Raw genomic sequence first — 14,453 nt, 5'->3', positions numbered from 1 at the left:
TTTTACTCCCCAAGTGGCCGCAATGACCAGAGTTGAGCCAGTCTGAAGCCAGGAGCCAGGAGCTTCTTCCCATGCAGGTGCAGGGTCCCAAGCCTTTGGGCCGTCCTTGACTGCTTTCCCAGGCCACAAGCAAGGGACTAGATGGGAATCGGGGCTGCCGGGATTAGAACTGATATCCATATGGGATCCCGGTGCGTGCAAGGGAAGGACTTTAGCCACTAGGCTAACCCAGTTGCTCCACTTTTATTCCAGTTATTTTGCCTAATATGTCCAGCAAAGCAGTTTAAGATGGCACGAGACATCAGGTATCCAGACAGGATACCTGAATGAAGTTCCTGGCTGCTACCTTTGGCCTGACCCAGACCAGACCACTACAGCCACTGGAGAGTGAGCCAACAGATGAAAGATCTCTCCCTCTCTCTTTGTAGTTCTTTCACATAAATGAGTCTTTAATTTAAAAAAAAAAAATAGCATCATTGTAAGTAACTATGTCCAAAAAATGTAAGTTTTCCAATGTTTTTATACATGACTATCTATGCATGTGGAATACAGATATATTTTAATGCCTATTCAAATGAATTTTTCAGGGACAAGAAGTAGGGACAAACCTTTGGTGTCTCCCTCCCTCCCCTTTCGAGAGGCACCCCACCTCCTGGCTTTCTCTCCGGAGGTGCTTCCCCTTCCTCTCCCTTCCCTGCTCACCTGGTCCCTTCGCAAATAAACTTTTCTGTCTGTAATGGGGAAAAGAAAAGAACCAATAGGGGATTAGAAACAGCATTTTGATAGAAAAGAGGCCTGGTGTTGTGGTCATGCACGTGACATACCACACTGTACGCCTGTGGTGAATGTTGACTTCTAAGCTCCCTTCAGGTGGAGTTATGTCATCCCCTGAATGTGTGTGACTGGTTCTGCTCACTCTGTGCACATACACATGTGTGTGCAAATTGCCTGCACGTGGGCTTTTTGTCAGGAGGCTAGTCCTGTGTTGAGGTGGCTGGGGTGGTGTTTGTTCTCAGAGTCCTTGCTCACCATTGGCGGCAGAACGATGCCCAGGAGCTTAGTCCGGGCACTGCCAGCCTGCCCTGGGGCGGGGGCTGCAGACCCTGAGTGGGGTGGGGCCCCTGAGATGCACTAGGAGGCTGCTTGAGCTGCCTGGGCTGTTCTTTGTGTTGTGTATTTTACTGACCCCAGATAAGCGCTTCCTGTTCCCCCATTGATTATACCCAGATCCTGCTTCCTTTCCCCTCAATACCTGGGATGCCTTCCAGCTTCTCCTCCCTCAAGGGAAAATCCACAAACTGCTGAATTCCCAGGCCTGCTTTTGGTCAATGGGCTTTCTGCAGGTCGTGCCTTTTTCTGTCCAGTCATGTCCTTGGTGGAGTCTGCATCTCTAAGAACTGAATTCCTGTAGGTTCCAGCCAGGTGAGAAAGGTGCGTAGGGCCTAGTTTCTCCCCCTCCCTCTCTCCAGACAAGATATCTATGTCTGCCTTCGTGCCTTGGACAGGGGAAATACATGGTTTACATGTCACATATTGGTTTTAATCAAGTTTTAATACCTGCCTGCTCTGCCGTATGGAGGATCCTGAGGTCTTGCCCAGCATTAATGTCAGAATGCTGTGAGCTGTTATCAGTGTCTGCCATGGACACAGAGAGGGGCATGATGGCAGCTGTGCTATCCCAACAGTCCAAGACAAAATTGAAGCTTCTAGAAGGCAAAAGCCATGCATTTGTGCTCTTGGAGATGAAGTACAAGTCCAGAGCTTAGGATTCTGATTTTAGTATCTACTGTCTTGGTGATTTGAGTAAATCCTTGAGTTTCCATTCAGTAGTCTAAGATGTATTTATTTGAAAGGCAGAGCATTAACCAGAGTGGGGGCATAGGAAGAGATGCAGAGATCTTTCATGTACATCATTCACTCTCCCAGTGCCTTTGGCAGCCAAATCTGTATGGGTTATGACAAGACAGGAACTCTGTCTGGTGCTCCCCTGTGGGTGCAGGGGCCCAGGCACTTGGGCCATCATCTGCCACTTTCCAAGGCTCATTAGCAGGGCCTGGATCTGAAGCACTGCAGTGCTTGAAACAAAAGATCTTTGACCATCTGCCTCTCTGCCGTCCCAAATAAAAAATGATTTTAAATTCTCCTCGCCTTCCCATGCCACTTCATGCACTTAAACCACCACCTTCTACAGGAGGACCTCTTGAAGCCTGCAGGAAGTGCTCTGTCAGAGCTGCCACTGCAGCTCTCTGATAACTGGATCCTTGCCAGCGGCGAGTAGCACAGTTCCTTGTTCAGAATGTTACAGGGGCGTGTGAAGGGTGGGTGGAAGTGACGCCGCGGTGCTGCTATGCAGAGGGGTTTGGGGCCCCTTTACTTACCCACTCTTAGATGCGGATCACAGATGTTTTGTCAGAAGTTACCTCTATGCTTCTCTTGGCTACCTCCAGCTCCTAAAACCAGGTAGTTGACCAAGCTCCTGTTGGACGGAGGGTCTGCGGGAAACCAGTTGAGGCACAGGACAGCTAGAGAAACCCAGTCATAAAACAGGGTCTGTCCAGAACCTACCACACGAGGTGGGCGACACAAGGAAGGAAGGGAGACAACTACAAATGGGAAGACAGATCATCAGGTTTCTGGTTAAGGATAAAAATAATCAGCCCGGGACTACTTTTGCTTAGTATTTGGTATGATGTCATATTTGGCCATTGTAAAAGAGTTCAAGTGCAAGTACTGGTGTTGTGGCATAATGGATTAAACCTTAGCTGTCTACAACACTGGCATCCCATGTGGGCACTGCTTTGGTTTCCAGCTGCTTCTTTTTTTTATATAAGATTTATCTTATTTTTATTGGAAAGTCTGATATGCAGAGAGGAGAGACAGAGAGGAAGATCTTCCGTCCGGTGATTCACTCCCCAAGTGGCCGCAGTGACCAGAGAGCTAAGCCAATCTGAAGCCAGGAGTCTCCTCCAGGTTTCCCACATGGGTGCAGGGTCCCAAGGCCTTAGGCTGTCCTCTACTGCTTTCTCAGGCCACAAACAGGGAGCTGGATGGGAAGTGGAGCCGCTGGGTTTAGAACCAGTGCCTATATGGGATCCCAGCGCGTTCGAGGCGAGGACTTTAACCGCTGTGCTATCTCACCGGGCCCTCCCAGCTGCTTCACTTCAACTGTAGCTCCCTGTTAATGCACGTAGGAAAACAGTAGAAGATAGCCCAATCCTTGGATCTCTGCACCCACAAGGGAGACCTGGATGAAGCCCCTGGCTTTGGCCTGGTTTAGTCTTGACCATTGTGGCTATTAGGGGGGTAAACCAACAGATGGAAGTTCTTTAGTTTTACCTTACCCCTCTCTGTAATTCTGCCCTCCCAGTAAATAAATAAATCTCTTAAAATAAAAAGATAATCTTTTAAAATATTTTAGATAAACCTGTTCTTATTGGAAAGGCAAATCAGATTTATGGAGAGAAGGAAACAGAGAAAAATTTTCCTTCTACTAGTTCTCTCCCCAAATGGCCATAATGACTGGAACTGAGCCAATCCAGTGCCAGGAGACTGGAGCTTCTTCTGGGTCTCCCACAGAAGTGCAGGGTCCCAAGGCAATGCTCCATGCTCCACTGCTTTCTCAAGCCATAAGCAGGGAGATGGATGGGAAGTGGAGTAGCCAGGACAGGTAAGGATTTAGCCATTAAGCCATCATGCTAGACCCAAATAAAATAAGTTTTCACACCCACCCCAAATACAAAGAAGAAACTAATACAGTGGCCCAAAATGCTCAAACCCAGTAGTAGCATTTTGATGAATTCCCTTTGAGAAATCTGTAATGCCTGCATTCAGGTCAATAATTGCAGATCACCAGAGGACTGACAGAACCTGAAACCACTGGGGAGGAGGAGTGGGAGAGCTTCAGGCAGGAAATAACTTCCCAGGACTCCCAGCAACTGAGAGGTGCTCATAGCGTGTGGCATGAAAAAGATGCCTAAATATCCTCCCTGAAGTCATCCATGGTCCCACAGAGACCGCAGGCTGACTGGATCAGTTGCTAGCCTGTGTCCATGCTGGGACAGCAGATGCTCGCCCAGGCTACCATAGCAGCTTCTCCTCCACACTAAGCCCGCCACTCCTATCAGGTCCACTCTCTTCCACCTGAGTGATGGTGCAGTGCAGTGCAGTGGAGCTTGAACCATCCTTTCCTTCCCTTACCCTGGAATGTGCCTGGGCCCAGCCCACCTCTTCACCTCGGCCATGCACCACATGTCTGTCTTCTCTCCTGTGCCTGTGTCAAGACATAGTCTGAGAAGGGTCCATGACTGGTTTTCACCTATTCATTGATAAGGATGAGAAAATGGACTATCTCCATGTGAGCAAGGATGTGGGAACATGAATTTTCTCCTCTTGGCGACAGTGGTGGCAGTGTAGATGGTGAGGCATTAAGCAACCCTTCTGAAAACCCAATGGAGGCATCTCTGTCCTAGCAGTTCCCTTCACAGCTGGAACTGCATCCAACAAGTGTTGATACCTGAGCAAAGTGACAAGTGCTCACTGCACCAACAACCAGGGCAAACCTCCAGCGCTGCTGGTGGAGGCCATTGGGTGAATTCTTCCACTTCCCTATAAAGGATACTTAACATTGGCTGGGCATACAGCAACTCTGTAGTAAGCGATGTGGAAGCAGGTCTGCTGTGGTGCTAATGAAGCAGGGGGGATTATCCATTCAGGTCAGAGAACAGAGCTACAGGCCGTGAGGGCCAGAGGCCAACATGTCTAAGGCAGGTAACCTCATCTGAGAGAAGGGGAATATTGCAAATGGATTTCCAGGCACGGCAGTTTGCAAGGGCCAAGCCAGAAAAGTCAGGGGGAAGGGAGGGACAGCAGAGGACAGCTCAGAAGGGCCAGCAAGTCAGGGCAGACTTAGGCCCCTCCGCCCCTGCCCACAGCCAGCTGACACCAGGCCAATCGTTGGCATCCTGCTCTGCTTCAGTGACTCACCATGGCACCTTGAGATCAGCCAGGGTGGGAACATTGACCCCCTGGATACCAGCAGATGCCACAGAGCAGGGTTTGGTGGTGTTTTATGTTTTGCTTAGAGAGTCAATTTTTGAGCACTTAGCCAACTGCTGTTAAATAGGGCCTGCTCCATAGAGTGCTGTAGAGGAGTGGGTAATCACACTCTATGTTAATTAGCTCTTCCCTGGCCAGAGTAAAGTGCAATGTGAGACAGACATCCAGGCTGGACAGGGTTGGGGATTATGGACTCTCGGAGTCACTGCCACTCCCCAGTCCACAACAAATTGTGCAGGAGTGAAATGGTCCCACTTGTGTGGCTCCACATTAGTGAAGCATGTGAGTAGAGACAGAATCCCTTTATATATATATATTTATATATATTTATATATATATATATATATATATATATATATAATTGCAAATTGAAGTATACAGAGAGGGGGAAAGACAGAGAGGAAAATCTTCCATCCAATGATTCACTCCCTAAATGACCACAACAGCCAGAGCTGAGCCAGTCAGGAGCCAGGAGCCAGGAGCTTCCGCTGGGTCTCCCACACAGGTGCAGGGTCTCAAGGCTTTGGGCTGTCCTCAGTTGCTTTCCCAGGCCACAAGCAGAGAGCCTGATGGGAAGCAGGGCTGCCGGGATTAGAACTGGTACCCATTGGGTCCTGGCGCGTTCAAGGCAAGGACTTTGACTGCCAGGCCACCGCACGGGGTCCACAACAGAATCCTTTGTTACAGACATGGATGGAAGCTGGTTGCACCAACTCACTCTATTATATGAGATAGAGGAGGCTTTCAACTAATCTGGCTTTTGGGCAAAAATTGGGCTGTAGATGTAACCCCAGGGGAGCTTGCAGCCCCAAGAACAGGAAGTATATAGCGGAAGGCAGTGCCGCCACACAGGTTCCATGAGAGCCCAAGGCAGCAGGGGTGCAGAGATCACTGGCTGACCCATGCCAGGCGCGGTGACTGGGGCCTTCTGGAGAAGGTAGTAGAGTTTCCTACCACTAACAGACACAGCAGGCAGGGTGCTGGCAGAGCTGAGTGTGGCATGACCTTCAGTCCATGACACCCAAAAGCCCAAGTTCAGGTTGGAATGAAGAGATCTAACATGTGCTCCAGAAACCATAACCAGGGAGGGTCTGAAGCCAAGAAAAGATTTGCCTGTTTCCTTTTTGCTTTCTTTACTTTCTTGTGTTTATGGGATGGAGAACTCCCATCAGCTGATGAACTGCCCCAATGCCTACAGTAGGCAGGCCAGGCGGGGAGGTGGGAATTCAATCAACATCAATCCCCATGGCAGCAGGGGCACAATCACTTGGGCTGTCATCTGCCTCCCAAGGTGTGCATGAGCAGGAATACTGGAATTCAGGGCTGTAACCCAGGTATCCTGCTTGGGAAGCAAGCAGTCATAGCCTCCAGCTAGGAGGCTGCCATAACCTGCTGAGAAATCATTAGGTTCCCAGCAGGGGCAGAATGCAAAGTAAGGAGAAACTGATAGCTCCTTCACACTTTCTTGGATAATAAAATGCTGTTTGTCACAAATGGCCGTAACAGGACAGGACATTTGGAACAGTGTCACCGTACTGTGAGGGAGAGGCCATCTCCCACAGGCTTTGGTGCTGGGTGGCTGCATGCACCTCGCCACCATAGAGGCAGCCCCAGGGAGCCTCACACTGCCATCCCCTCCTGACTCTGGGCTGGGAAGGCAGGAAGCGCTGACCACCTAACTAGGAAGCAGCAAAACATGAAACTAGAGCAAAGGGCTGTTTCTCTGACCCCAGGGCCCGGCTTGGGTGGACTGAGGCATTCTCACCTGGAGCTTGTGGCCATGCCTTGTTTTATAGCTTCAGGCCACTGCCCTTCTCTCTGAGGACTGAGGCTCTTCTCCCTTTTTCTTGGCCACTCTAGGGGATTGTCTTAAGGATGAGCCTGCCTGCTGCCAGAGCTGTGGGACAGGACCCCTCCCTCCCCGCTTTCCTTTCCGGGTGCCGAAGGGTTAATCTCCCAGCGCTCATGGGCAGTTCTGTCTCCTACAGGGCATGCTGGGATTTCCTCCCAGCTGTTTTACATCACGAAGATTTGCGTGTTGGGGAAATTCCAGCACACAGCTGCAGTTAATCTGCTGCAGGGTCTCTAGGCGAAGGGGCAGAATTGCGCGGGGCGAGCTGTCCACCCCTTGCAGGAAGGTGGCTCTAGCTGTCCCCTGAGCACATCCCTCCCAGGGATGCTGTCCTACGCCTGGTGGAGTAGAAACAGCACACCTGGCCCCAGTGCTGGCCGCATAGAGGGGTTGGGGGCCCCCAAGGAGCCGAGGAGGAGGAGGAGGAGGAACAGCACCCGTGTAAATAATGAAGTCCAAATCACACTGATAGCAGCACTTGATAAGGAGCTCAGCAACAACAAGCTTTTGTTTCCCCTGCTGGAATGTAGAAGTGAACTTTCAAAAACGTCCCGATTAGCATTCCACACAATAATACAAGAACCAACAAATCGCCGTGACCAAATAGGGTTTACCTGGGGAATGTAAAGGTGCTTTAGTGTAAGAAAATCCGTGACTATTTATACATCTTATGAATGAGGCCAACGAGAGAAACCGCATGACCGTTTTGGTAGATGGCTGAGAGAATGCGATGCCTGTTCCAAGGAAAACAATGTAAAAATAGGAATGGAATCATCCTTCCTTAACAAGACATGTTCTAAACCGCAGCAGCCTCACTCTGATGAGCTGGGAACCACAGCACTAGACACCCCAGGCCCCAAAACTGTCTCCTAAACTTGGTCAGGGTGGAAAACCAACTATCTGCTGTGTCTCAGTGTCACAACCCCTGTACCTGTGAAGTAATTTAAGCATGGTAGATTTGTGTTCTCTGTGTCCTACGTTTTGAGCATCAGAACAAGTGCTCGCCTGGAGACAGCACCTCGGCTAGGACCGCTAGCACTGTTGCTTGGCCGACCATTGTCTTGGTACCACACAGGCCACGGGTGTTTGACACTGAAGTGAGCACCCGCAGGAGGAAGCTCGCAGGACTGACCTTGGTGCACAGCATGGTTACACACTGACGCCCTGCCATGATGCTGCCCTGCTCAGGAGCTGGGCCTGGTGAGGAAGGTGCAGTGGAGCCTGAGCTGGGTGTGGAGAAACCAGCAGTTTTATTTGCCCAAATGCCACTGCTGTGCAAAGAACCCCAGCTCTGCTGCAAGCCGCTTAGTCCCCAGGACCTGCTCCAACCTTGAGCGATTACCCAAGGGAGAGGCTTTGGCAGAAAGCTGTTGACATTTAGTAAGCAAGAGGCCAGGAATGCTGGTAGACATCACAGGACAGACTCCCCTCACAGCAAGCAATCACCCGGCCTGAATGTCGGTGGCACTAGGGTTGGCAAACCCTTTGATATGGTCCGACAAGCCAGCAATGGCACATACCCCGTAAGGCCAGCTGATGGTGTTGTTTGCTATTCAGAATCCTTGCACCGTCCCATACTCAAATACAGCTTCCCTTGGGCTTTCTAAAGATGTGTCTGTAATGGCCAATAAGAGAGCAGAGTGTTCAGTCTAGGTGGGGCACACTTCTATAGTGTCCCCTGTTGGGGACAGACTTGGTTATGTGTTAGCACCTTGTGTTGTGCGGGGGATAGCAAAGGGGAGGGAATCCCAGCAGAAAAAAGCACATAGAGCAGGCAGGGTCCGCTTTGTGACTAGTGGGGTGGTAGGAGGTGTGGCATCTGAGGCCAGGAGACCCAGGCCCTGCCTCCAGCTCACATCCATATAGTTGGGTAAGTTGTGCAGCCTGTATCTGTGACCTTTAGCTCATCTGGAAAACAGAGGTAGCCACCCCCTGCTTGCAGCAGCATAGCTTTGTGTGTACAGATATTTCCAAAACTGCATATGTAGCATCAGTGTTGTCTGCTGAGGAAACGGGTTTTCAGTAATGACACGTGTTGTTCAGTGCTTCTGACTCGCCAGAGGCTTTGAAATTCCAGTTCGTTCTGGGAAGTTTGAATTCCAAATGGGGCCAGAGACAGGTTTGGCTAGAAAAGGAAGAAGAAGGTAGAAACGGCAGAGGAGCAGGACAGAGGTGTGAAGCTCCCTGGGAGCCTCAGAAGGAAAAGGCTGCTGAGGCTGCCTCCCGCCAGGCCTGCCTGCCCATCACACCTGCTCCTGATCCCCTTGCCACCACTTCTTTTCAAACTGTCCTCAGGGACAGGGTGTTCCTCCTGGCCTGTGGACACCATATGGACAGCCCCTGCCTCTTGGTCAAGCTGTGCTGGAGAGCTTGGTGGTAGCCTGCTGGAGCTCTGCCTCTCTGCTGCCCTGCTCCATGCAGCAGCAAGCCAGAGCAGGACAACTGATCCTGACTGAACCAGCAGGGCCTGGCTCCTTTCTGTCTCCCTGAAAAGCCAGCACTTCCCTCCTGGGGCTGGAGCTCTGAAAGCCGTCTGCAGAATTGTGCACGGAGGCCGCCTCGCTGCTCTGTAGCCCAGGAGCGCCCTATCAGTGTTGACACTAAGACAACACGTGTGCTTGTGCTCCTGGCAGAGATGAATGGTTTGCTTATGAAAATAATAGCTGCCATTTATCAACTGTACAGGACACTGTGTTGGATACTTGACATTGTCCCCGTTCCTGCTGACAACCTGTAGAGTTAGTGATAACGACCCAGCCTTGCAGTTGACAGAGGTGCCAGAGTTGTTAAGTCACTGGCCCTGGGTCACACAGCCTCCCTTGGCCAAGTGGCAAGCTGCACCCATGGAGGCTGGAGGCCAGGCAAGCCCGTCTAGGCACCCCTGTCTTCTGCTACTCCCACCTTCCAAAGACTCTGCCAAGCATGTGCTCACTGTGTGTGTGTGTGTGTGTGTGTGTGTGTGTGTACACGCGTGCGTAGGGTGTACTGTTTCGGTTTTTTGCAGTGAGACTTGGGGGAGGGGTGGCTGAATGCTGTGGTGTAGGAAGTTAAACCGGTGCCTACAGCACCAGCATCCCATATGGGCGCTGATTCATGTCCTGGCTGCTCCACTTCCAATCCAGCTTCCTGCTAATGCACCTGGCAGAGCAGCAGAAAGAAGCTCCTGGCTTCAGCATGTCCCAGCCCCTAGATGTTGCTGCCATTTGGAGAGTGGACAAGCAGATAGAAGGTTCTATTTGTTTACCCTTCATCCCCATAACTCTGTCTTTCAAATAAAAATGAATCTGGGGGGAGAGAAAACTATAACTGGGTAGAAGATGACCCAGTGATTCTTTTCAAGACCAAGAAATGCTTCAATCGGAGAAGAGCAGCGTCAGTATGAGTAGATAATGACTCATGACCCACAAGATGTGAAAGTTGTGTTTTTGGGGTTTTTTTGTTTTGTTAGCTAATTCATTTAAGGCTCTGGGACTGCCCCTCCCCCCCATTGATTTCTCTTATTTTATAGTCATACAGTGCTTCAGAATGTTGAGTTTATGTGTTTGTTTACTCAGTACTTCTAGGGTGGCCATTTCTTGGGACATTGTGTAAGAGTCTGGAGGGAATGCAAAGGTGTCAGGCAGGGTCTCCTAGAGGTTCTTGGGTTGTTTGGATTATTCTAGAAGGTTTCTGTGCTCTTCCCCTCTCACAGATCAGTTTTGTTGTTGTGTGTCATACCTATCCCTACTCCCAAAAAAGATGGAGTTGGTGATTATAGCTGTACACACGTCCCCATTATGATCATTTGGAGATTGTCCCTGTACAGAGGGTGTGGAGGTCAGAGGGCGTGTGTGACACGTTGTCTCACCACCTGCTGTGTGTGTTCTCATGTCTCCTATGCAGTACCTGCAGATGAAATGGCCCCTCCTCGATGTGCCCTCCAGTGCCACAGTCAAGGACGCGAGGTCACCATCTCCAGCACACTTGGTAAGTCCATTTCACCTTCAAGCCCCAAAGGGGCACCCTTGCTGGCCTCAGCCTGCATCACTTACCTCCCCAACACTCCCAGAAGTTGATGGAAGGCAGGCACGTGGCCGGGGATTGGGGATGCACAACCAGATGTGCCTGCTCTGCTTCTCCACCCCGTCTCAGCACACAGGCAGGGGCCACCTCAAGTGCTGAGGGAAAGGGGACCTGGCCCCTAGACCCCATGGCCTGGCCGTTAATATAACGCTGGCTCCTGGACATCGCTGCTGGCGTTGTCTCCCATACTGTCCCAGAGGTGCAGATGAAAGCCCTGCCAGACCCTGGAAAGTAGAGTCCCTACAGGTCTCTCCTCAGGCCATGCTGGGGGCTGAGATGCAGTGCCCATCAGAGGTGAGGCTTCTGAAATGGAACCGCATTCCTCATGGTTTGGTTTCTTGAAGTGATGCCTAACTAAAGACACACCTGTCCCTGTGAGTCTCAGATTCACAGATGTGCCAAATCTGACCTGACTCGTCCTGTTTTTAACGGACAATGATAGCTAGAGCTTCATGGCTGTTCCCCTGAGCTAGGAGTACAGCACTGGGGCCATGCATTTTTTAAAACTTTATCAAGGAACAGTGTAAGAAAATGTACAAGTAAAGTGCCATGAGCTACACCCTCCCACATTCCCGCCATGTGAGTTTTCCAGACATACAGTTTCCTCTCGAAGAGTATCCCAAGATACATCTACAGCAGTCCTTCTTCATCAAGAGTTAGAATGTAGGGGCAGGTGATGTACTACATCATGTTAGGGATATCTACATCCCATGTCAAGAATGGCTGCTTCAGGGCCCGGCGGTGTGACCTAGCGGCTAAAGTCCTCGCCTTGAACGCGCCGGGATCCCATATGGGCACTGGTTCTAGTCCTGGCAGCTCCACTTCCCATCCAGCTCCCTGCTTGTGGCCTGGGAAGGCAGTTGAGGACGGCCCAAGGCTTTGGGACCCTGCACCCGCGTGGGAGACCTGGAAGAGGTTCCAGGTTCCCGGCTTCGGATCGGCGCAGCACCGGCCGTTGCGGCTCACTTGGGGAGTGAATCATTGGATGGAAGATCTTCCCCTCTGTCTCTCCTGCTCTCTGTATATCTGACTTTGTTTAAAAAAAAAAAATCATCTAAAAAAAGAAAAAAAAACAATGGCTGCTTCAAATCCTGGCTCCTCCACTTACGATCCAGTTCCCTGTTGGTGCACCTGGCAAGGCAGCCGACGATGACCCAAGTGTCTGACCCCTTGAGCACACATGGTAGACATGGGTGAAACTCCTGTTTCCCAGCATTGGCTTATCCCAACCTCAGTTTTTTTGTTTTTTGTGCGTATATGGTTTTTTTTTTTTTAAGATTTACTTATTTTTATTGGAAAGTCAGATATACAGAAAGGAGCAGAGACGGAGAGGAAGATCTTCCATCCGATGATTCACTCTCCCAGTGGCCACAATGGCCTGAGCTGCGCCCATCTGGAGCAGGACTCATGAGCCTCTTCCAGGTCTCCCATGTGCGTGCAGGGTCCCAAGGCTTTGGGCCGTTCTCGACTGCTTTCCCAGGCCACAAACAGGGAGCTGGATGGGAAGCGGGGCCTCCCAGACATGATTTGGCACCCATATGGTATTCCGGCGCATGCAAGGCCAAGACTTTAGCCACTAGGCTACCATACCAGGCCCCCAACCTCAGTTTTTAATGACCGTTTGCAGTGTCATATCTCCAATGGGAGAGCTCTCTATATAAAATAAATCTTTAACAAAAAGCTAGAATATAGTTGAGGAGAATGAGGAGATACACAGAAAAGCCATGGTATGGTAAGCCTGCATGTCTTCCAGTAAACACAAGAGCAGCAGAGTTGGTGGGAATTTGCGTGGTGATATCACGCACAGTGGGGGCAGGCAAAGAGGACTATGTAAGGAATTGATTAGTGACAGGACCAGCCAGCCAGGCAGGCTGCTGCAAGAGGTGCCAATGCCTGCTGGCAGGTTCTGTGGTCCCAAGGCGTAAGCAGCCCTTTGAACCAGCACCTCAGAACCCTCCTGCGGATGGTGGGGCACAGGGTACAGGTGCCCTCTAGTGGTGGCCCTCCGCCACAGTCAAGGATTCCAGTGCAAACCTGATTTGTTCCCTCCGTGGCAAGCCATCTCCGTTTCACAGCTCTGTCCCACCCACCTCCAGCTAAGTCCTGCCCGCTGAACTTTATTCTGTCCACTGACTGCCCCTCTGCATGACATCTCATCTCCAGCTAGTTTTAAAGGACATGATTACCCTTTTAAAAAGGAACACACAAGGGCAGATGTTTGGCGTAGAGATTGAGACACATCTGCATCCAAATTGGAAAGTCTGGGTTGAAGTTCAGGCTCCATTCTGAAATGTGGCTTCCCTTTGCTGCGCAGCGGAGGCGGCCGTCACGGCACAAGCAGTGGTGTCCCTGCCACCTGCACAGGAGCCCTGGGTTAAATTTGAGGCTTCCAGCTTGGGCTTGTTCCAGCTCTGGCCATTGTGGGTATTTGGATGGGAGCTCTCACTGTCCTTTCTTCTGAGAGAAATAATTAACAGCACCAACAAGAGGATACATATGTTCTGAGTTTCTCTTCCCCCTGTGACACAGATCTTCCCGGGCTGGCCTTCCTTCCCGTGAGCACGATCCCAGTTCTCATCTGGTGTCAGCCTTGACTTCTCACACCTCCAGGGCCACCAGCCTGCTGCTCTGCCCAGCCACTGCAGCCTAGCCCTGCCCTACCATTGCCATTCGGCAGCCAAGTCTAGCCGGCTTGCTGCTTTTTCTTTTTTTCCTTTTTCTTAAGATTTATTTAGTTTTATTGGAAAGTCAGATTTACAGAGAGGAGACACAAAAAGATCTTCAATTCACTGATTAGCTCCCCAAATGGCTGCAATGGCCGAAGTTTAGCTGAGCTGAAGCCAGGAACCCCGAAGACTCTTCCAGGTCTCCCATGCGGGTACAGGATCCCAAGGCTTTGGGCCATCCTCAGCTGTTTTTGCAGGCCACAAGCAGGGAGCTGTAAAGGAATGGAGCAGCCAGGATACAAATTGGCTCCCATATGGGATCCCATTGCATGGAAGGTGAGGACTTTAGCCACCAGGCTACTGCATCAGGTCCTGCTTCCTGCTTTCTCTCAATACAGGTGGACTCTGACAGCACTTACTGCCCTGTCTCGTTAGCTCTTGATTCTCCTTTTTCATTTCTGTTTTTTCCTCAAAGGTTTATTTACTTTGATAGAAAGGTAGATCAGATCAGGGCCCAGCGGCGGTGTGACCTAGCGCCTAAGTCCTCGCCTTAAACGCCCCGGGATCCCATATGGGCGCCGGTTCTAATCCCGGCAGCTCCACTTCCCATCCAGCTCCCTGCTTGTGGCCTGGGAAAGCAGTTGAGGACGGCCCAATGCACTGGGACCCTGCACCCGCGTGGGAGACCCGGAAGAGGTTCCAGGTTCCCGGCATCGGATCGGCGCACACCGGGCCGTTGCGGCTCACTTGGGGAGTGAATCATCGGATGGAAGATCTTCCTCTCTGTCTCTCCTCCTCTCTGTATATCTGACTTTGTA

The 14,453-nt window shown here is 50.9% G+C and overlaps 1 protein-coding gene across 1 annotated transcript in view; it reads left to right on the top strand.

The window, feature by feature from the left end:
- TCF7L1 (transcription factor 7 like 1) overlaps nucleotides 1-14,453 on the top strand; it is a 146,337-nt gene that overhangs the window by 114,416 nt on the left and 17,468 nt on the right. The window contains exon 4 of the mRNA XM_058667682.1: nucleotides 10,790-10,873. Within this exon, the coding sequence (XP_058523665.1) occupies nucleotides 10,790-10,873 (84 nt within the window). The remainder of the gene's footprint in view (nucleotides 1-10,789; nucleotides 10,874-14,453) is intronic.

The sequence above is a fragment of the Ochotona princeps genome, chromosome 8 (genome assembly GCF_030435755.1).
Source record: "Ochotona princeps isolate mOchPri1 chromosome 8, mOchPri1.hap1, whole genome shotgun sequence".
NCBI classification, from domain to species: Eukaryota; Metazoa; Chordata; class Mammalia; order Lagomorpha; family Ochotonidae; genus Ochotona; species Ochotona princeps.
The sequence above is the reverse complement of the archived record's forward strand: the minus strand, read 5'-3'. Positions and strand labels throughout refer to the sequence as shown.